Here is a 21,909-nt window from a genome sequence, read left to right on the forward strand (position 1 = left end):
CTTGCTTATCAAGAGTAATGGCTGCAATTGTTCTCTTTTGTAAAGTGCATCTGTTCATTGAATACTCCATGTCTTGGGGCAGTCATTCAAAACTCCTTCCTCTCCATTCAGATTGAGTTAGAAGTCTCTCACTTCCATTCCTGAAGGTGAATGTGTCAGTATTGGTCATCTAACTATGGCTATAAACACTTGAAGCAGGGAAATAATAGATAAAAGACTCCTCCCCCCCCCAACTCCCCCAAGAAGCAAAAGAAGCCCACCTGGAGAGGAGTTGGGGAGGAATCAGTTGCACATTATTTTTGTTAAGTTGTCTCTGGCTGATTTTTCTTTTTAAATGGTTCTCATGGAGGAAACTCAGAAGCAGAAATGATGTTTCTCCACTCACATTGATGTTTTCTTCCTGTCTTACAAGAAAATGAAGAAAGTTGTCTTAGTTTTAATGGTGTTGGCTTAGGAAATATTGTCCTGGAATAACTTTGCATTCTTTAATCTGTAGTCAGCTACAATATGAGAGACTTCTTTACCTAAATCTTTGTCTAAACTTCAGTTAAAAACAATAAAAAAGAAAATAATTCTGTTTAGTGGATAGTGATGTATTCCTGTGTCTCTTATTAGCAGTGATGAGCACTGTTAATAAACTAGATGAATAGTGTGAAAACTGAAAAAAAGTCTTTTAATCGATATTACCTTCCATCTCACAAACTGTTATTTTTGTCACTCCCCCTGCCCTTAGATTTCATAAAGTGTTTATCCATATTAGCTTCAAAGAGTATGAGTTCAGGATGGACACTTCTTCATATATTATTTGAAACATTATAAACATTATCAATGCCATGGAACAGATTTTCAGCTTGTGCAAATCAGCATAGCTCCTTTGCAGCTACATCATTTTAGACCAGCTGAGAATGCGGCTCTGTACTAGTCGCACAAGACATACATTTCATGTAAAGATGAGAGCTGGTATTACTTACTTATTGTTTGTTTTTCAGTTTGAGGTTTTTTTATACAATACAGTTTTGGGGGGTGGGTTCCTCTCTAAGTTTTCCTTTGTGGTGAGGGCCTTCTTGCCTTTGGCCCCTGTTTGTTTGCAGCCTTTCCTAGCAGGTTATGCCAAAACCCCAAGGATTAAAGCCCTGCCAGACCTGCCACAGGTCTTTTCGCTGAGGGCTTGTCTACGTTACCCGCTGGATCGATGGGCAGCAATTGATCCAGCGGCAGTCGATTTATCGCATCTAGTATAGACGCGATAAATCGATCGCGGAGCGCTCTCCCGTCGACTCCAGTACTCCACCGGAGCGAGAAGCGGAAGCGGAGTCGACGGGGGAGCGTCAACTGTCGACTTACCACAGTGAAGACACCACGGTAAGTAGATCTATGTATGTCGACTTCAGCTACATTATCCACGTTATTCATGTAGCTGAAGTTGTGTAACTTAGATTGCTCCCCGCCCCTAGTGTAGACCAGGAGGGCATCCCACATCCTATGGCAATATAAGGCTCGCTCCAGCTTCAAGAGCACATCTAGGAAGCTGAAAGAAGACAGAAACTGCTCCCCATAGAGTGCTCTCTGGGACCTCTGGGGTCCGATTCACCCCCTGTACCTCAGGTTCAGCCACTCAGAGCACTCCAGTGACTTTCTCATCTCCAGCTCTGGTAAATCAGGACCATGGGGCAACTTCAGGCACTCAGACTTAACTTAAAGTCCCCATTCCCCTGAGAGACAGTCCAAGAGGAGTGAAAAGTCACCATCAAGACCAAAGAGCAAGGAAACCTAGCATCCCAGTGCAAGCACTGCTAAGGCTTCTAGATACCAAGACTCCAGTGTAGTAAGCTGCATGCCAGAAAGTCATCACTCATCTTTTAAAACACTAACAATTCTGCATGCAGCAGCACATTCAGAAACAAGTAAGCTGACCTGTTCCCTAGCAGAATGCCAAAGTATTACCAATATTGGTGGTCAGTACACTCTATGCAGACCAGCATACTAGTCGGCACGATGAGCCATAAAAAGTACAGTAAAATACATTGAGGCAGGCCTGGCTCCCAGCTTTCTCAATGTTGCAAATGTGACGCATTACTGAAGCTGGCCTTTTTACTCACAGTCATAAACTGCACTGAACATACCCAATGCATGTTGAGGTGGCAAGCAAATGGTCTGTTCCACTCAACAATTGATTTAATAATGGCCACAATTTCTGCTCTTCTGTGGATCCCAAACTCATTTCCTCATTCCCCTCACTCCTTAAATAGTTCTTGTCCTGCTTCTAGTGATGCAAGAAGAATAAAGTATAAAAAAAAAAAATCAAAACCCAGCATAAGCATTGCCAAACCATATACAGTATTGCTAACTGCAAGCATTCAAAAACCATGACTCAGGCCCCAGAAATTATGAAATTTGCCTAAAAATACTGAGATTTTGTTTTAAAAATGCATGGGAGCTGTATGTGCTTTCTGGTTTTACAGTTTTGCTCTGGAGCTATCTGGGCTAGAATTATTTTTAAATTTTAAATAAAAGCTGAAAACCTCACATAATCACATGACTCCAGAAGCCTGGGGCTTTAAGAAACACCAATTATAGTGAGAGCTGGTAATCTTGTGTATGTATAAGAGAGTTGTGTTAACTCACAACATACAAATGTGTCCAAAACCATAGTGCAAATCATCAAATAAATAAATGTAAAGCTAGTGATAGGGGGACAGGCAAAAATTAGAAGTCCATTTCAGAATAAAGTTTCAATGTCTCTCTTTCTTTGTGGCCTGCTGCAATCAACCTTCCCCAACAGGCCCTGCAACACATCTTCCTCTGAGCAAATCCTCATCCCCTTTATCTGTTGTTTCATCACCTTGCATGGAATGAACTAGTAGTCTGCTACTCCCCTCCAGAGGCCCACTCTCCTCTGTTATTTTCAAAGAGAAGACCACTGCCACCACTTCCAAAGTCAGCATGGTCTCTGGCAGAGGAGGTGCTTAGTAGTGTTCCCCTACATACAACATCTGGGAATCTGCTTAAAAGGCCTCTGAGGCAAGCAGCCCCACATATGCCCTGGTGAGTAATTGCTAGGGAAAGCTCAAGTTTCAAGCCAATGGAAAAGTAAGAGATGCCATGATTTTCCTATATATTTTTTTCTTTTGGATGAATTAGAAGGAGCACACACTATCTGGACACTCTCTTTGGTAAATAAGTCAAACTGACTTGTGCTAATCCTCCTGACTGCAAGGGTTAGGCTCGGCAAGTCACAGATCCAGAAAACACACGAAGGGTATGTCTTCACTACCTGCCAAATTGGCGGGCAGTGATTGATCCAGCGGGGATTGATTTATTGCATCTAGTCTAGACGTGATAAATCGACACCCAAGCGCTCGCCCATCGACTTCTGTACTCCAGCGCCGCGAGAGGCACAAGCAGAGTCGACGGGGAAGCAGCAGCAGTCGACTCGCCATGGTGAAGACACCACGGTAAGTTGATCTAAGTACATTGACTTCAGCTACGTTATTAACATAGCTGAAGTTGCGTAACTTAGATCGATTCCTCCCCTCCCCAGTGTAGACAAGGGCTAAGTGACTTCATCCATTTGACTTCTACCATGTAATCAATTCCAGTTCAAAATTAGAAATACACTAGTAAAAGCTGCTTGAAGTATTCAGACATCCAGATAACACAAATCCGTCCCTGCTCAGTTTAGAAATCTTTATCAATACAAACAGTTTTGTAAAAAAAAAAAAAAAAAAAAGGCAACAATAAACACTGCACATTTGTGGAGGAACTTCATATTTTAAAAGCAGACAAATTCAGGGAGATTTTAATTTCACATTGAACGCTTCATCTGGCGATAGCAGCAGGAATCACAGGCATGCAGGTATTTTACAGGATTGCTGAATATTTCTTAATAGCTCTTCAACTATTAAGAAAATAATGACAACCCCACAATTTATTTTTCAGGATATCTGAAAAGCATGGGGTTGGAGGTGAGAGGAAGCATTTTCTACCTTTTTTTTTTAATTGTTACAGTATTGATACATCATCCTATTGATCCAACTCTCACAAATAGGAAACAAGACAAACAAACAGGAAAGCGCAGAAGTTAGTTGGAGACAGGCTCATTTTCAGTTTACTCTGTTAAACAAGACTTTTTCTGTGCAAATACCTTCTCAATTATGAATTGAAACAATAATTAAATGCAGCTATTGTAGCCATTTCTCATAAAAGATATGTGCATGTTCAGTGGGTGTTTATATGTCACATATTTTGGGATGATGTCCATGTGAGAAATTGCAGAGCCATGAGACATATTGTATTTATCAGGCACCTTTGATCATCTCACCTACACTCTGTTCACTAATCCATTTTCCTGCAATCTAGCTCTAACATTTCAAATTTCTGAGCAGCTTCAAAAAGTCACCATTTAAAAAAACAAAATACTCCTAGAGAAAAGTTTCCTTCTTTCCCTCGAAAATCATAGTGGAATGAGTCCCAGGAGGGGAAAATTCAGTGCTGAACCAGTGCCAGGTTAAAGGTTCAACCCCGCAGAGACAGAAATGGGAGCTCAGCCATCTCCCCAGTGGACCCACAGCATTTGTGTATAGCCTGGGACAGCTAGTTATCAGACCTGTCTAATTTACAGCACGCTGGTTTTGAAATTTTTCTGTGCACATCCCCTAGTTTGTAATTTTCTTTCCTTAAATTTTCATGTCCAAATAGCTCATCATTTTTCTATATACCTAGTTAGTGAATCATTTGTAGGATGGGGCGGGGAAAAGTGGAGGAAAATAAATTGGTTTTATTTCCCCCAACTCCCCTCTCCTATAGCTTAGTTTCCTCCATGCCAGTTTCTAAGAGTATGTAGAACACCAGTGGACGAGTGTGATTTACTCTGTTATGTACAAATGAAAATTAGTAGCAAATGCTATTTGTTTAGTGATGGGGAAAAGTTGCCATAAGATTCTTCAACTTTTCCTCCTTACGCTTTTGAGGGAAGGCCCAGTCAATGAATGAAAGAAAATAGATTTGGGTCTTGAGCATCCACAGAGCAGTTTGAAATGCTGCACCATTGTGGAGTAGGCACAGATTGTGTTCTGTCAGAATTCAGTGTTTTATCTGAGCTAAATGAATAAGAACACATTGGGCATGAGGTGGGCGAGAGCTGCTGAGTGCAACTGAAATATTTTAATAACAAGACAAGTACGCTTGAGATTCCCTTGTATTACTTTCCTGTGCCGGTAGCATGTTATAACTAGGGCCCTACCAAATCCATTGAATCCTAGAAGATTAGGGTTGGAAGAGACCTCAGGAATTCATTTAGTCCAACCCCCTGCTCAAAACAGGACCAACCCCAACTAAATCATCCCAGCCCGGGCTATGTCAAGCTGGGCCCTAAAAACCTCTAAAGGATGGAGATTCCACCCATTCCCCCCCCCCCACAGGTAACCCATTCCAGTCTTCACCGCCCTCCAAGTGAGAAAGTTTTTCCTAATATCCAACCTAGACCTCCCCCACTGCAACTTGAGACCATTGCTCCTTGTTCTGTCATCTGCCACCACTGAGAACAGCCTAGCTCCATTCTCTTTGGAACCCCCCTTCAGGTAGTTAAAGACTATCAAATCCCCCCTCATTCTTCTCTTCTGCAGACTAAATAAGCCCAATTCCCTCAGCCTCTCCTCATAAGTCATGTGCCTAGCCCCCTCATGATTTTGTTGCCCTCCACTGGACTCTCTCCAAGTTGTTCACATCCTTTCTGTAGTGGGGGGCCCAAAACTGGACACAGTACTCCAGATGTGTCCTCACTAGTGCTGAATAGAAGGGAATAATGACCTCCCTCGATCTGCTGGCAATGCTCCTACTAATGCGAACTGCAGCCACTGTTTGCTGCAGGCAGCCATGCCTGCAGACAGTCAATGTAAACAAACAGTCTCGTGGCCCACCAGCGGATTGCCATGATGGACTGCAGGTTGCCCACCACTGCCCTATACTATACAGATTTCATGGGGGAAACCAACATTTCTCAAATTGGGGGTTCTGACCCAAAAGGGAGTTGCAGGGAGGTCACAAGGTTATTTTAGGGGAGTTGGGATGTTGCCACCCTTATTTCTGCAGTGCCTTCAGAGCTGGGCGGCTGGAGAGTGGTGACTGTTGGCCGGGTGCCCAGCTCTGAAGGCAGCGCCCTGCCAGCAGCAGTGCAGAAGTACGAGTGACAATACCATACCATGCTACCCTTACTTCTGTGCTGCTGCTGGCGGCAGATCTGCCTTCAGAGCTGGGCTCCAGGCCAGCAGCTGCCACTCTCCAGCTGTCCACCTCTGAAGGCAGTTCATCTCCAGCAACAGCACAGAAGTAAGGGGAGTAGTACCGCAGCCCCCCCCCTACAATGACCTTGCGATACCCACTCCCCACAACTCCTTTTTGGGTCAGGACCCCTACAATTACAACACCATGAAATTTCAGATTTAAATAGCTGAAATCATGACATTTACAATTTTTAAAATCCTATGACCATGAAATTGACCAAACTAGACCCTGAATTTGGTAGGGCCCTACTTATAACTGTATACACAATTTTATAGTGAACAGTATATATATCACAGTCCGTTGTCATTAACAGTCATCTATAAAAAATATGTGGGATATAAAATCATAAACTAAAGCTATTACTTCTCCAGTAGATTTGTGAAAATCAAGTCAACTTATTAACAGGTAAGATAACTACAATTTGGAGACTTTACTGGAAACTTAAGCTAACATCCTAGTAATTCACAAGTCAAGCTGCAGGAGGATTTGGTCTTAAAAAGAAGAGACGGTATATTACTCAGAATAGTAGGATTACTGCAGTTCCATTGTGAATAATATTCCTTCTAGATTGTATAAATCTTTTATACATCTCAAATATTCAGACTTCCAAGCTGGCAGTGGATGACTGCTGCTTTTTGTGCTGAGCACAAACTTAGGAAATCAATAATCAAGGGATGGGACAGTGATGAGAGCAGACAAAAGTTGGTAACTCTGAAATCAATAAAATGAAAATGTGTTGTGCTATCTTAGAACTGCTGAGGGGAATTCTCTACTAGAGTGGCAGAAACCATTTGTGCTTCAAAGTTGCAAACTCGGGGTAATCTCACCAGTTCCTTTTCCTTCTCTCCTCAGTTCTGGTTTCTTGCCAAATATAATCGCTGCTGTATCTATAACATATCTTAAATCCGTGCCTTCCCACTGCTTGGCAATGGCTCTTTCTGTCACCTGGTCATCTAAGTCAGATTGCAAACTCTTTGAGGCAGGGAGTGTGTTTTCTTTTTTTCTGTGTAATGCTTTATGCACACACTGAGGGCCAGTCAAATGGGCAACCCCTTACTCTGAGAGTAGTCTCAGTATTTTCACAGATTAAGTGTTGCCAATTCTGGTGATTTTACTGATAGTCTCATGATATTTGGTGTGGTTTTTAAAGCCACAGCTCCTAAAGGCATGTGATAAGGTTAGAATCTCAGCATTTGTTTTTAAAAAGCATAAGTTTCTAGCACTCAAGGTTGTGAAGAAAATCATGAACACATGACCCAAGTACATCTTAAAGGCTCATAAACCAAAGACAAATAAAAAGAACCCAATTTTTTTAATGAAAAAAATCTTGACGTTTTAGCCAATTTCATGATTTTGGGGGGCCTGCTTCATGATGTTTGTTTTTAAATGCTCAGGATTTGCAATACATGGTGTTAAACTGTACCATACTTAAGGGTGGCAAAATCTACTATATAAAATAACATATAGAAAAATAAACATAAAAATAAAATTGGATGCTGCAGCAACAACGGTTAGATATCTTTATTCTAGTGCATTCAGTTTCTCAACATTTCTCTTTATTTATTAGCTCTGCATTCCAATTTGTTTTGAAAAATTAAGAATTCTACTTCCAGTGCTGTTTATATGAATGCACAGTAGTTAAAATATTTCCAATTTTCCTTCACCATCTGCTCTGCAGCATTAAGATACTGGAGTGTGTTATGTGGAATTTCATTCATACACAGCAGGTCTATAAAAGCTATTTGACTTTTCTTCCCCCCTTCTCCCCCTTAGCAATGTTCTAGTGCTACTGATCTAAGAAGTTAATTTTTTATTCTTAATATTTCCCTTGTGGCAATCCATTCTCCCAGGCATTTTCCCCTGTTTGTCTGACATAATTGCAGATTTTGTCAGTACATAAATAACAAACAGTAAGTACTCGGCTAGGATAGATGTTATTTTGTTTACTAAGAGTTTTTCATATATCCTGATGCCCCACTTTTTTGTCTGTTTGGCTTCAGTGGTCAGGCAATTGTTTATAGAGGCTGATATTATTACCACTTAGTGGTTAATTTGAAATATCTTAGACTTCTTATATTTACCTGGATAAAAAGAACATCCAGATTTCCACATCCCACACTGTGGAGAAAATTCAATGAAAACAACAGACTGTTTGGGATTGCTGAAGGTTCAGCTGTGCATAGAAATGCAGAGGTAGAAAACTTCCTGATTTCTGTGCAGGTCATTGCAGAGAAGAAAAGAGTGTTCTCTGAAGAACTTTTTTTTCATTTTGTCTCTTTGGTGGTGAAGTTGTTGCATGATATTGGATTATTTACTCTCCATCTACTAGAAATGTTTACTGCTTTGCAATTAAGCTTTTCTCGAGCTCATTGTATGCTTTTACAAAAGGATTTGGGAATTAGAAACATCTGAAGCAACTTTCAGACATGAGAGGGGTACGGAACACTGAACGTATGTGCTAACTTGGTTAAAAATTTAAAAAATCACAATCTGGTAGGGTTGACTCTGCTATGGCACACCAATTTAATTCAGAACAGCCGTATTGAAGAGACATTTTTCAGTGTGTGGTGACAGTTACAAAGTTTAGGTATTTGTGGGCTTGTCTTCCAGGGTCAGGATGAAGTATTAGGATCCAAAAGCTATGGAAGAGATTTGGAGATTTTTGAGCTAATATTACAGTTTGATCCATGTCTGGCTAACCACTTTGCTAAATTTGGACAGAAGGAGAAAGCCATCCTACCTGTCCTCAACTGTAGGTGACAAATTCATTGAATTGATGGGAAAGAAAATTAAAACACCATAGTAAGAGAATTGCAGCAAGCCAAGTATTTCTCTGTAATTGTTGATTCACCACCTGATGTTGCACTTGTAGACCAGCTCACATTCATTTTCTGATTTCTCGTTCAGAGGGCCAAATAATTGGGTTTCAGCCACTTGAGAACCACACGGGCAAATCTGGCTGAAGCTGTGCTGTCTATTATAAATAACGTAGGTTTGGATGTGTCTAACGGCTGTGGGCAATTCTATGATAATGCTAGTGATGTGACTGATCGTTCCAATAGTCTGTGGGCCCATTTGTCATGGAAAATCTACCAAAAGACTATGTGCCGTGTGCTGCACATTCCCTAAATGTAATTGGAGTCAGCAGTGTTAACAATTGCTCAGATACACATATTGATAGAAAACTGTTTTCCACAATCTAAATGCTGACACGAGCCAGAGATTATTGATTCTCAGCTGTTCAACTCAAGAAGAGCTCTATGTTGTTTAAAAGCTTGTCTCTTTCACCAGCAGAAGTTGGTGCAATAACCAATTACCTGACCCACCTCTGCTCCTCTGTAGTGAACTTTTTTCTCTGTCAGTGCTTGCATGGAATAACTAGGATATTTAGTGTCTAAATCCACATACAATATCAAGCCAGCAGTGGGAACCTGTTAGCTGTGAATTTTTAATTTTTAGCTAAACACATAATTCTTAATGTCTGGCTATGGTGCTTGTGTTGTTCCTGTAAGCTGTTAATTCTTTAAATGACATGTTTTTAATCATCTCAGGAAAGTTTAAGTATTTTATAACCGGATGGGGCTTCAGGATGTTCTGTGGATAGAACCCCAAGAATTCTTAATTTGATCCTGTTTAGCAGGCAGTAAGGAGATGAGAGTGAGGGGGCCAAAGAGAGTAAGGGTGAGTAGGCTGTGGAGAGAATGGAGAAGAGCAACACAAAAGGGATCACAGAGTTCCCAGAGACAGAATTGGGCTAAAAAGGCCCAGGGAATTCAAGAGATTGAGAATTGGAAAGGGGAAAAGAAAAATTCACTGGTTAGAAAATAGAAAAGAACAGAGACACACTGGATACTTATAAAATATTTTGTAGAATTCTTCAAAAATAATCTTTATACTACTCTAAGTGCAAAATTCAACTCAGAAATACAGCCACAACTAGGACCTCCATACTTGTAAAGTACATGCCATTTCTTCTTTGAAGAGCAGTCAGTAAGAAATATGTAGTGCAGTCATCTTGCTCTCACTCATGCACGTACATCCTTCCCCTTCACTTCCCTTTCATTGGACCCAAATATATCCTCCATGGAATATCTGTGGTGTCAAGACTGCTTGTGAATCCCAGGGCTGGTCCACACTACGGGGGGGAAATCGATCTTAGATACACAACTTCAGCTACGTGAATAACATAACTGAAGTCGAATATCTAAGATCGGATTACTCACCCGTCCACACCGCGCGGGATCGATGTTCGCGGCTCTCCCTGTCGATTCCGGAACCCCGTTGGGGCTGATGGAGTTCTGGAATCGATATAAGTGCGCTCGGGGATCTATATATCGCGTCTAGCTTAGACGCGATATATCGATCCCCGAGCAATCGATTTTAACCCGCCGATACGGCAGGTAGTCTGGACGTGGCCCCAGAATCCTTTGTCCTCAGGCCAGTGTATGGGCAGCTGATTATTGAAGCTTTGGGGATAATCCACAGATTTGTTTTACTCAGTGGGGATGTGATTCAGTAACTGAAAGTTTTCATTCTCTGTGTCGAGTTCTGTTATTAAATCTTTTGCAGTGTACATACAAGTGGGAAAAGGGATGGACTATATAAAGAAAACCTTTTGTTGCGTGGATGTACTGTTAGGAACACAGAAGAGGTTGCAGGGATAGTAATCTATGCAGGTAAAAGACAGCTTTTCTCTTTTACTTTACATGTTCACTTGATATTTTCCTTAGACTGTCAACAAATGTCTATATTGTTTAATGTAATTGCTTCTGCAGGGCACGAGACCAAAGCTTTGTTAAATAACAGTGGACCACGTTACAAGCGCAGTAAGCTTGAAAGACAGATGAATATTGATGTTCTTTGGTGTGTCCTCATACTTATAGTCATGTGTCTATTTTCAACCATTGGTAAGTCCTCTTTACAAATAAAAGTTAAGTTGACCAAACTCTATCCTAAGAGTCACATGCTTTGCTTTATAAATTCAAAAATGTATATCTTCTGTCTCTTGATTCATGTAGCTACTTCCTTTTCTATGTAAAGTTTGGTGGTTTTTTTTGTAGGAAACTTCAGCTTTGTACATAAGCTCATCCAAATAGTAATCTTTTAATAACCATCAACTGCATACCATTACTAGACCAAATCAGACAAATATTGGGTCAGGCTCTGCCACCTTCAGTAGCAATGAGTAGTGCCCTACTTCAAAAGTAGTAGCTTTGAAATCAATTGATCATGACTAAAGGTGGCAGAATTTGGCACATACTTAGTTGACAAGGTAATATATGAACACAGAGTAAACATAACTAGCACAATACCATTCACCTAGCTCTATTAGATGAAAACAGGGACTCGTAATATACAATATTAACTTACCATACTTAAGTATCCAAACGTATAATATTAAAAAATATTTAAAGGCCAAATTCAAAGGACAAGTCAAAGAAAAGACTACCATTGACTTCAATGGAATTGTTACTGGCACCAAAAATTTTAACAAAAATAGAGGGGCAGGGGTAAGTTTGTTTGAGTTCCGGTTAGACTCTGTGTGTGTGTGTGTGTGTGTATTGGTCTGAGACTGAGAATTTCATGTAAAGGTTTGTATGCAAAACATTTCTTTAGCTATTTGTTTTGAATTCCATATTTTGTAATGTTTGGGTTTTATTCTGGTTGTGTGTAGTACATAAGTTCGGAATTTTTCTTGGCAACCCCAAATGTATTTTACTGAAACTTCTATGTCATTTTAATACCCTTAATTGTGTCCTTTTTCCAGCTGTTGCTAATCCTCTTTTAAATATGAAAGTTGAGGGCAAAACTATTATTATGCTCTTTGTTCCCACTGAGTTCAATGGGCAACTCGCATATCCAAAACCAGCATTTCATCCTAACGATTTCCAATTTGTTTTAGAGTAGAACCCTAGTAACAGTAGTGGTTCTTTTTTTCTTTTTTTTGACAATTGTTAAAAATGAGTTTTGTATCCCCATAACTTTCTTATAAATATTGTCTATCAAAGATGAACTAAAATGAGAGGCCAAGATTTGAAAAAGTGACTAGAGATCTGGGGGTCCTCAATTTTGGGTTGCCCATCTTGAATCACCTTGAGAAGGGCCCTGTTTTTTCAGAGTGCTGAGTACCCACCCTCTGAAAACCAAGCCTTTTTAAGACATCTCCATAAGTTGGGAATTCATAAATTTGTGGCATTGAAAATCACTAGGTCTTTTAAAAATCAAAACATTTAATAAAAAGAAACTGGATATAATCCATTGCAAGTGCAGAATTTTTAGCATTTTTACTCCAGATTATTAAAAATAGCTATCAACACAACAGAGCATAAATAATGTAAATCTCTGAACTGCTGCAAAATAGTTAGTGAGACAATGTCATTTTTATTTATTGTTATTTCATTGTGGGACAAGGGGCAGTTTAGAAACTTGATAGAGGTGCCTTACAAAGGATTTTTTTTAATGGGCTTTACTCCTTTTTTGTTGCTTTATAACATATAAAGAAGAAAGACTGTTAGGTTTCGGGGTGGGAGGTGGGGGGTGTTAAGGTATTTATATTAAAATCAAGCAGAAAAAACCCAATATCAGAAATATCAATTCAGGTCTTTACTGTCTGGGATGGGAGAACCTGTTATATGTCTCAGAGTATATGTTTGATTTTTCTCACACCCTAATTAAAAGGGTGGGATTGCCGTATATTTGGTAAAGACATCACTGCTCCAAAATGTTAATACTTTCCTTGCACTAAATCAGAATTAACAAAGAAAGACAATAAACAAAGAGATTGAAATAGTCTGACTAAAATCTCTTCTCGTCTTAGTTGCTCAGCTTCCATTCCTTTGACTTTTGTGATGATCACCTTTTCACCAGTTCTCCAGTCGCCATGGTGTATTCCAGGGCAGACAAGACTTAAGTTTCCAATGTAAAAAATGCATATTAATAAAAAATATGTCAGGCCTATTTCATAAGTTAGAACAAAGTAGGAAAAGGCACAAGCTCCCTCTCCCCTTTTTTCCCCTTTGCTGGTCACTTTAAAAGACAAACACATACAAAATAAACTAATGCTGTGGGTTTTTTTTAATTTCTTGATGTTAATTTAAGTTTCCATCTATTTCAACTTTTTTGCAGGTCATGGCCTATGGGTGTGGCAATATGGTGAGAAGAAACCAGTTTTCGATGTTCCCGGGCTTGATGGCAACTATTTATCCCCAGTTCTAGCTGCAGTATATATATTTTTGACAATGATAATAGTTTTTCAGGTAACAAGTGTGAATGTCTATGTCTTTGGGACATGTAAAACTAGAACTGACAGAGCACTAGAAAATAGCATACTAGTGAAGGGAACGATCTTGCACTGAAGAGGGATGGATTAAATAGTGGCCTTTGCCTTTTCTAGATTATGATTTTAATGTGTTAAGAGGCTTTTTTCTATTAAAGAAAACTCAGAACAGATTTACGGAAGTATTCACCCTTTACTATAGGTTTTGTTTAAATAGCCATCCTTGGTACCTGTATATGTACCGCAATTCACTCCACAAGTCTAATTGACCAAGCTAAATTTTGTATACAACCAGAAATTTCTGCACTGAAAAACATGTGCAAGGAACATTCAACTAGAAATGATGTCTGTCATAAACAGATAGTTAAGGGTTAATATCTCTTTTACCTGTAAAGGGTTAAGAAGCTCAGTAAACCTGGTTGACATCTGACCATAGGACCAATAGGGGGACAAGATACTTTCAAATCTTGGTGGAGGGAAGTCTTTGTTTGTGCTTTTTTGTTGTTGTTGTTGTTGTTCGCTCTCGGGACTGAGAGGGATGGGACATCAGTCCAGGCTCTCCAAATCTTTCTGAATCAGTCTCTCATGTTTCAAACTTGTAAGTAATTAGCCAGGCAAGGCGTGTTAGTCTTATGTTTGTTTTCTCAACTTGTAAATGTTTCTTTTTGCTGGAAGGATTTTTACCTCTGTTTGCTGTAACTTTGAACCTAAGGCTAGAGGGGTTTTCTCTGGGCTATATAAATCTGAGTACCCTGTAAAGCATTTTCCATCCTGATTTTACAGAGATAATTTTTTACCTTTTCTTTCTTTAATTAAAAGCTTTCTTTTTAAGAACCTGATTGATTTTTCCTTGTTTTAAGATCCAAGAGGATTGGATCTGGACTCACCAGGGATTGGTGGGGGGGGGAAAGGAGGGGGTATAGCTAATTTCTCCTTGTTTTAAGATCCAAGGGGTTTGGATCTGTGTTCATCAGGGAATTGGTAAAGTCCCTCAAGGCAACCCAGGGAGGGGACGAAGTTTTGGGGGGACAGAGAGTGCCCCAGACACTGGAATTCTGGGTGGTGGCAGTGTTACCAGATCTAAGCTAGTAATTAAGCTTAGAAGTGTCCATGCAGGTCCCCACATTTTTACCCATAAGTTCAGAGTGGGGAAAAAAACCTTGACAATGCCTTTCATGGGTTTTTGAAAATCCCCAAGAAACTGCTGATTTTTTTTTTCAGGAAAACTCTCTTAGGTTAACACTTTGTTCAGCAATTACAAAATATGTTCTTCATTCAGCTGAACGGCTGCTCAAAACTTGCAACTGACAATATTGCTTTCTCTGCAGAACCTTCCACCAATCATTCATTTTACCTTTCCTGTTCCTGGAAAGCTAATTTAGTAGAGCCTGTTATTTACACAGATAAAATGTGGGAGCTATTCATCCCTTTTTTGATGCAAGATACTCTTTTGTATTTGCAGGATTCTGACTGTACTGTATGTTCCTCTCCCCCTCCCTTCTTTTCCTTTCCTAGCTTCTTTCAAGCTCATCTTGTTACCCCGAAAACGTTTGCTTCTCTCCAAGCCTTGATAATCACATTTCCAGACATAATTATGGATTTCAGCTGTACAATTGCACCGTAGGCTTTTCTAATCTGTCCAAGTAAACTCCTTGCAAACATTCTAATTACTTTACAATATTGAATCTAAGCCTATTAAACTCTTTAAGGTACAGTATAGTACATATACTCTTTGTGATTTTCGTCTGCCATGAAGTTGATTAGATTATATCAATGCCTCTATTTTCTTCTAATTAGTGTGTTTTTTCATGTATTTTAGGTTCTGATTCCCATTTCTTTGTATGTATCCATTGAAATAGTTAAAGCATGTCAAGTGTTTTTCATTCATCAAGACAAGGATTTATATGATGAAGAGACAGACTCTCAGCTACAGTGTCGAGCTTTAAACATCACAGAAGACTTAGGGCAGATGCAGTATATATTCTCAGACAAGACTGGTACTCTTACTGAAAATAAGATGGTTTTCCGAAGATGCACTGTTTCTGGAATAGAGTATTCCCACGATGCTAATGGTGAGCCTTGTTTGCTGTCCAAGGGTTTTACTTCAGTTTGATTTCAATCACACAAAAAAAGGGACTATGATCTTAAAACAAACAACAAATCATGTAGGATTTATGATATGTGCATCAGACACCACAATGATGGTTGTAAAAATAGCTATAACTTGACATCTGTTCAATTCGGAATTATAATCTTATCAGCAATTCTATGGGATCTCGAGTATGTTGTCAAGGTTGCTATTCTCTGTAGGTTTACGCTCTGATCCTGCAAAGCATTTAGGAATGTGCTTAACTTTAAACACATTAATAGTACCATTGATATCAATGGGACTACACTGCTAGATCTATCCCTTAATGTGTAACTTCACTCCAAGATACTCAATCAGTGTGAAGAACGAAAGGTGAACAAGGTTACTAGTGTGGCTTTCATGTTAACACAATAGCACAGTCTGTTGTAATAATATTTCATCTATTTAAGCTTTATCCTGTTCACTTCAGTGCCCCAGTGTGATGAGTATCTCTGAATTATCATTCTTTTGCTGCCAAACAAATATTGTAACTGAACAGAACATCCTCAAGTAGCTAACTTTTGAAGCATTAAAATGTAATTAATTACCCCAAGGGAATGAGGTTCCCTTTAGTTGTCATCCAGGTGTCATCTCGTCAACCTCTTAAAATTATTAATTGACTTCCGATTTTGTGATTGTATGTAATTTGTATTAAACTATTTCCCCCCTAACATTTTAGCTGTATCCTTTGGGACTTGAAAGATGTTACATTCTCAAATTTCTTTGCTTACTTGATAGATATTTTATTGGCTTTCTTAATGCCGTAATTAAGCTTTTTAACCTGCAGTTCATTATTCTTTCCTTGAAGTTCATTTGGCAAGTTCAGCTAACACATCAGAAATGGAATAAGAGAGATTTATTAAAGGTGAACTGTAAACTTAAAAAAGACATTTACAATTGTATGAGATCCCAAGTTAGTAACAGAATATTGTGGAGGCTTAAATTACAGAGTGAATTTATTTTTAAAATAAAATATTTTTAAATAGCAATCATATATTGCACTTGCACCACTTTTCCTAAGAAGAAATCAGTGCACCTACCAGAGGTAGTAGGATGATATTATTAACACTGTGTTACGGATGGTAAAACTGAGAAAAAGAGAAGTTGAAACTTCCCCAAGGGTTCACAGTGAGTCAGAGACAGAAGTAGAATTAGAATCTAGAGCACATTTCCTGACTCCCAGTTCTGTGCACTAAATAGTAGACCATACTGCTTCTCTTCGTTCTTCTTGTTTACCTCCCACCCTCAGATTTCAGGGCATATTGTGTTCCTTCCAAGAATTAATGGCGTTATGGTTAACTAAAGCAGTGCAGGAAGGGCAGTATTTTATGGGTTAGATTGCATCAGGTGTTGCAGTGCAAATACAAAAGCCTACACTTGGGTCTTGATGGGTAAGTAAAGAAGAAATTAAGTGTCAAATGTTTTATCTTACCATGTAATATCATTTTCAAGTCTACTCATACTTTTTTTAAGTGATTTGGGATTACAGGATAAATGTTAGAAAATAATAAAAACAAAACAGCAAAACTGACAATTATACAAAATTATCAAAAACACAAAGCAAACAAAATACAGTAGTGTTTTTTCTTTACCATCTCTCATTTATAGGCATCTTTATGCTCACTTGTAATTCTAGTTGGTGCAAAATTTTCAGATTGAAATGTGATTTTTAAGATTGCAATTCCCTTTAATCATAGTATTTGAATCTCTTCTCTCTATAAAGTGATCTTGACCTAATTCTTTGCCTTTCTGTGTATAAATGGTCATAATTTTCATTGTTTTTATTCTCCACTTTCAGGATCAATGACACAGTAAATAAGTGTTCTCACTCAAGATTTTTAATGTCTATTCTCCAGGCTGATTCCCAGGCCCATTCTTTCTGTGAAGTTACTCCACTGATATTTTGTCTCCCCACCTGCTGACTACCCACTAGTTCAGGTCACATAAGATCCCTCCTTCAATTGTTTTTCCTGTCATTAAAAACATCTATAACACTTTATGCTCCTGTGTTTAAATACAAAGGATTTGAGGAAGCCCTTCCATTATACATACCAGAAGCCAGCAATCCTACCAGGTTGTGTTTGGGATGTATTTAATAACTGATGCTGTCCATTTGACCCAGTCAGTTCTGGCTGTGGATTAAAATGAGGTTTATAGAACTCTAAAATCAGCCACTTATAACAAGATCCAGTCTTGCCACATATGCAAGTTTAAAACTGATTGAGTACTAAGGACCCAGAAAACCAAACTAAACCCATTGGCCTCCCTGCATAATCTTAGCTATTGTTTTTAAAGATCCATGCCTTTTTCTGTTAATCATAGTATTTCTTTCAGTCATAGTAATTTGACACTAGGAACCAAACTGAATAGTCTGTGAGGTGATGAAATAAAATTAAAACTCATGGCAAGATCTGATTTAAAACTGTTACGTCAATGTCATGATTTAGATGCTGAAATGCACAATTCATGTTCTGTTGTGGTGCCTTGTGGGAGCGAATGTACTTGAAGTAGAAATTCTATTCTGAGCTTTTTGGTTTGAGCTTGTTATATAGGAATGTAATCTGGTGGTACCTGGTAACTCATCTGGCAGATTGGGCCTGGTATTCCCAGCTTAGTTCCGTGACCTGTGTTATGTTTACAAACTTTGTTCACACCCTGGGTTTTTTTTCTGTTCTGTCTAGATTTTTATACTGCCCTATCACCACAGTATTTTAGCACCTTCCAGCAGTGCACTAAGCAGCATAAGTAACAATTGTCACATGTGCTTTGTGTACTTTCATTCATCCTCTTCCCACTGTGAAAATTGCATGTACAGTGCAGAATTTTGTTTTGGTAGAATTTTGGTTTTGGTTTAATGTACACACTACCCTGTGTTTATGTTAGGGAAGGCAAGGTTGAAATGTACCTTGCATTTGAATTGGAAGATGATGAGGTTTGTGATGATCCTTATTTCCTATGTGGAGTTCATTCCACAGTTTCCACAGTTTCAACCAGCCCCTGAGAAAGTCTTGTCTCCAGAACAGACAAGTTTAACCCTTATGGTAGAAAGTTCTATTGTGCCTGAGAAGCAGAACTGTCAATCATAATCTTCATCCAAAAGCTTTAGGAGATTTTTTTTTTTGGCTATCCTGGGCAAAGACTATGGAGAACCTTAAGATAAGTACTAAAACCTTGAACTTGGCTTCCCACAGAATATCAAGTCAGTATAGGGAGAAGAGGATAGGTGTGATGTTCTCAAGTAGCCTGTGTTGCTGAGAACTGCTGCAGCATTCTGTCTGAATTGGAGTGTCCTAAGGGCTGATGTGTCCAGATATATTTCATTGCTGTAGTCCAGATTGGAGGTCACAAAGTTGTGTATAACCAAGCCCGGGTCATCATCTGCCAGGATGGGATGGAATCTCCTAGCCAACTGGAGATGGTAGAAAGTATTATTCAGGGACGCTGCGATGTGAGAGCTTAGGGTTAGTGGGAAATCTACTTCTAAACTAAGACTAAATTGATCAGTTGCAAGTGTGTATCTTGAATCAAAGAAGACTGAACTGTGGCTGTGAGCTCTTCAGATTGCTTTTCTCAACCCATCAGCATCACCTCTGTCTTGCTTGGATTCAGCTTCAGCCAGTTGTGTTTTATCCATGAGCTGATTTTGTCCAAGCATATTGATGGTCATGATGTGGTTGTAGATAGCAAAGGACAGGCAGAATTGTGTGTCACCTGCATGTTGCTAGTACTTAAGTCCCTATCATTTGATCAGTTCACCGGTGTTGCATGTTGAATAGGACAGTTGAGAGAATTGATTCTTGTGGGACTCCACAAATGAGAGGTCTAGTGATGAGGTGTAATTTTCCATCACTGCTCTTTGGGAACTGTCCACAAGGAAGGACTTAAACCATTATATCACATTTCCCTGGTCCCCTTCAACTTCTCTAAGGCAGGACAGAAGTATCTAATGGTTGACAATATCAGAAGCTCCAGAGAGGTTCAGAAGGATGATAATGGAAGTCTATTCTCTATCCATTGACAGCAGGACATAATGCATCAGTGCCACTAAAGCTGTTTGCATCCCACATCCTGGGCTGAATCCAGATTGCGCTGGATTTAGGATACTAGCTTCAATAAGATAAGTGTATAATTGGCCTTTAGCTAGCTTCTCTATGTACTTGGTCAGGAACAGGAGATTGGATTCTGGCCAGTAGTTAGCTAGTACTGATATCCGAAGTGGGTTTCTTCAGTGTTGGTCAAGCTATTGTGTGTTCAGATGAGGAAGGAAAAATTTCTTCCCTGAATAAGGCATTGGCTATTTCAGTCAGGAGTGACACCAGTTGCTCATGACGCCCTTTAACGAACCATGAAAGGTGTGACAAACTGACAAAATCCTGCAACATTGTGGTCCAACCTTGTGGAATTAAGATGAACTTTACTGAATTAAGATAAACCTTACTGAGTTAGGTTTGATATCATTTGGAATCTATTTTATTAAATAGGCAATTGTGCACATAACTCTTCTAGGGCGAGGGGGATGCTAATGTAAAATTCCTCTTTTTATCTGAAGCCATCCCCTGAAGAGGTATCCATATACTAATTCAAATGGAATTTTCCGGACAAAGAAAGGATTTTTGGTTAAATCACCTGGTTTTAAATGGGCTTAGGTCCTTCTTCCTGATCCAGCAAATGGACAAGTCCTTGGTCAATGGAGGGCCCCAGTCCTTAGGGAAAGGTGGATGGACTTGGCCTCCTGAGGCCCTATAAGGTTAGGATCTTGTTCTGAGCTGAAACTGTGATGAACTTAAAAAGAACAGAAGTACTTGTGGCACCTTAGAGACTAACAAATTTATTTCAGCATAAGTTTTCATGGGCTACAGTTCACTTCTTCGGATGCATAGAAGGGAACACACAGACAGAAGATATTTATACATACAGAGAACATGAAAAGGTGGAAGTAGCCATGCCAACTGTAAGAGTCCAATCAACTGAGATGAGTTATCATCAGCAGGAGAAAAAAAAACCTTTGAAGTGATAATCGAGATGACCCATAGAAGGTGTGAGGAGAACTTAACATGGGGAAATAGATTCAGTTAGTGTAATGACCCAACCATTCCCAATCTCTGGTTAAACCTAAATTAATTATATCTAATTTGCATATTAATTCAAGTTCAGTATGAACTTGAAACCACAAGGAAACCCTTTCGCTGGGGTACTGAAGGACTATTCCTGCCTGAGCCCATGTTAGGGTAGGTTCTTTTATTGTTTTTAATGTTTTCTCAGTAATGCTTTTTTACCTTAGGAATAAAATAGGCTTGCATAGGGGGAGCTGTATGGCAGCTGTGGGCAGTCACTCTGTTAACCCTCCCTCAAGAGAGAGCACGCAGGAGAGCTTAGGCATCCTGTCTCTGCTGAGAATAACACAGTGAAGACAGGGAACTCCGCAGCCTGGAAATACCCTGGTCAGAAGGGAGGGAGACACCCAAGAAAGGCAATAGCTGGGAAGCTGGAAGCTTGAGAGTGGGTACCTGGGCCGAACTACTGAGGGTTGACCAGACAAATGCAGTTGCCTGAACTGTGAAGGCATAGGTTGGATTCACAGAGCTTGGGTCAAGACTTCTTCAGGGTTTCCAGTACTTCTTGAGAATTAAATATACTGATCTCTGGGAATGCAGGTAACTTCTTTGTTGGTTAAATCACCAACAAAGGGAGAACAGATCCAGGCTGTTGGAAAGCCATCCCAAACGTGTGATATTTTCAGTGATGTAGAGGGGAGTGCCTCTGTCCTTTAACTTGCTTGGGAATTTGGTGGAGCCCATGGGTCTTTGTGGTTGAATCGGGATTAGAGGTCTTTCTTGTTCCCTGGGAGCTGGGAGAGCTCTGATGCCTTCTTAATGAGGTGATGGTCTGCACAAGGTGTCAATGAGCTTTGGCTCTGGTTTCTGTTGTCAGATGAATGAATTGGAATGAAGATTCCTTATCTGAGGCACCTCTGTTAGATTTGAGGTGTGAAGAATAGATAAATGTAGCACCACTTCCACCTTCTGCTGTCTGGGTCTGTGATGGGCTGAGTGTGTGGGGGGCAGGTGCATGAGATAGGCCAGCATAGGGCTCAAAGCATCATCCAGCCAGAGTCTCAGTGTCTACGCAGCATTTTGGAGTGAACCTTCCAGCCCAAGTTGACAGACTCAGGCTAGTAGGCTTCACACTAGCAGTCTAAAAATAACTGTATAGACAACCAAAG

The 21,909-nt window shown here is 39.6% G+C and overlaps 2 protein-coding genes across 3 annotated transcripts in view; both read left to right on the forward strand.

Moving 5' to 3' along the window:
• The window catches only part of LOC127038947 (phospholipid-transporting ATPase VA-like), a 143,492-nt gene that overhangs the window by 75,437 nt on the left and 46,146 nt on the right, over positions 1-21,909 (forward strand). For both annotated transcript variants that reach the window (XM_050931976.1, XM_050931986.1), the window contains 4 exons: positions 10,852-10,958; positions 11,058-11,189; positions 13,408-13,538; positions 15,378-15,630. In XM_050931976.1, coding sequence (XP_050787933.1) covers positions 10,852-10,958; positions 11,058-11,189; positions 13,408-13,538; positions 15,378-15,630 — 623 coding nt within the window. The remainder of the gene's footprint in view (positions 1-10,851; positions 10,959-11,057; positions 11,190-13,407; positions 13,539-15,377; positions 15,631-21,909) is intronic.
• The window catches only part of LOC127043515 (phospholipid-transporting ATPase VA-like), an 84,766-nt gene that overhangs the window by 10,123 nt on the left and 52,734 nt on the right, over positions 1-21,909 (forward strand). Inside the window, exons 3-7 of the mRNA XM_050937375.1 lie at positions 6,885-6,987; positions 8,893-9,034; positions 11,058-11,189; positions 13,408-13,538; positions 15,378-15,630. Coding sequence (XP_050793332.1) covers positions 6,885-6,987; positions 8,893-9,034; positions 11,058-11,189; positions 13,408-13,538; positions 15,378-15,630 — 761 coding nt within the window. The remainder of the gene's footprint in view (positions 1-6,884; positions 6,988-8,892; positions 9,035-11,057; positions 11,190-13,407; positions 13,539-15,377; positions 15,631-21,909) is intronic.

This window comes from Gopherus flavomarginatus, chromosome 1 (assembly GCF_025201925.1).
Source record: "Gopherus flavomarginatus isolate rGopFla2 chromosome 1, rGopFla2.mat.asm, whole genome shotgun sequence".
Taxonomy (NCBI): domain Eukaryota; kingdom Metazoa; phylum Chordata; order Testudines; family Testudinidae; genus Gopherus; species Gopherus flavomarginatus.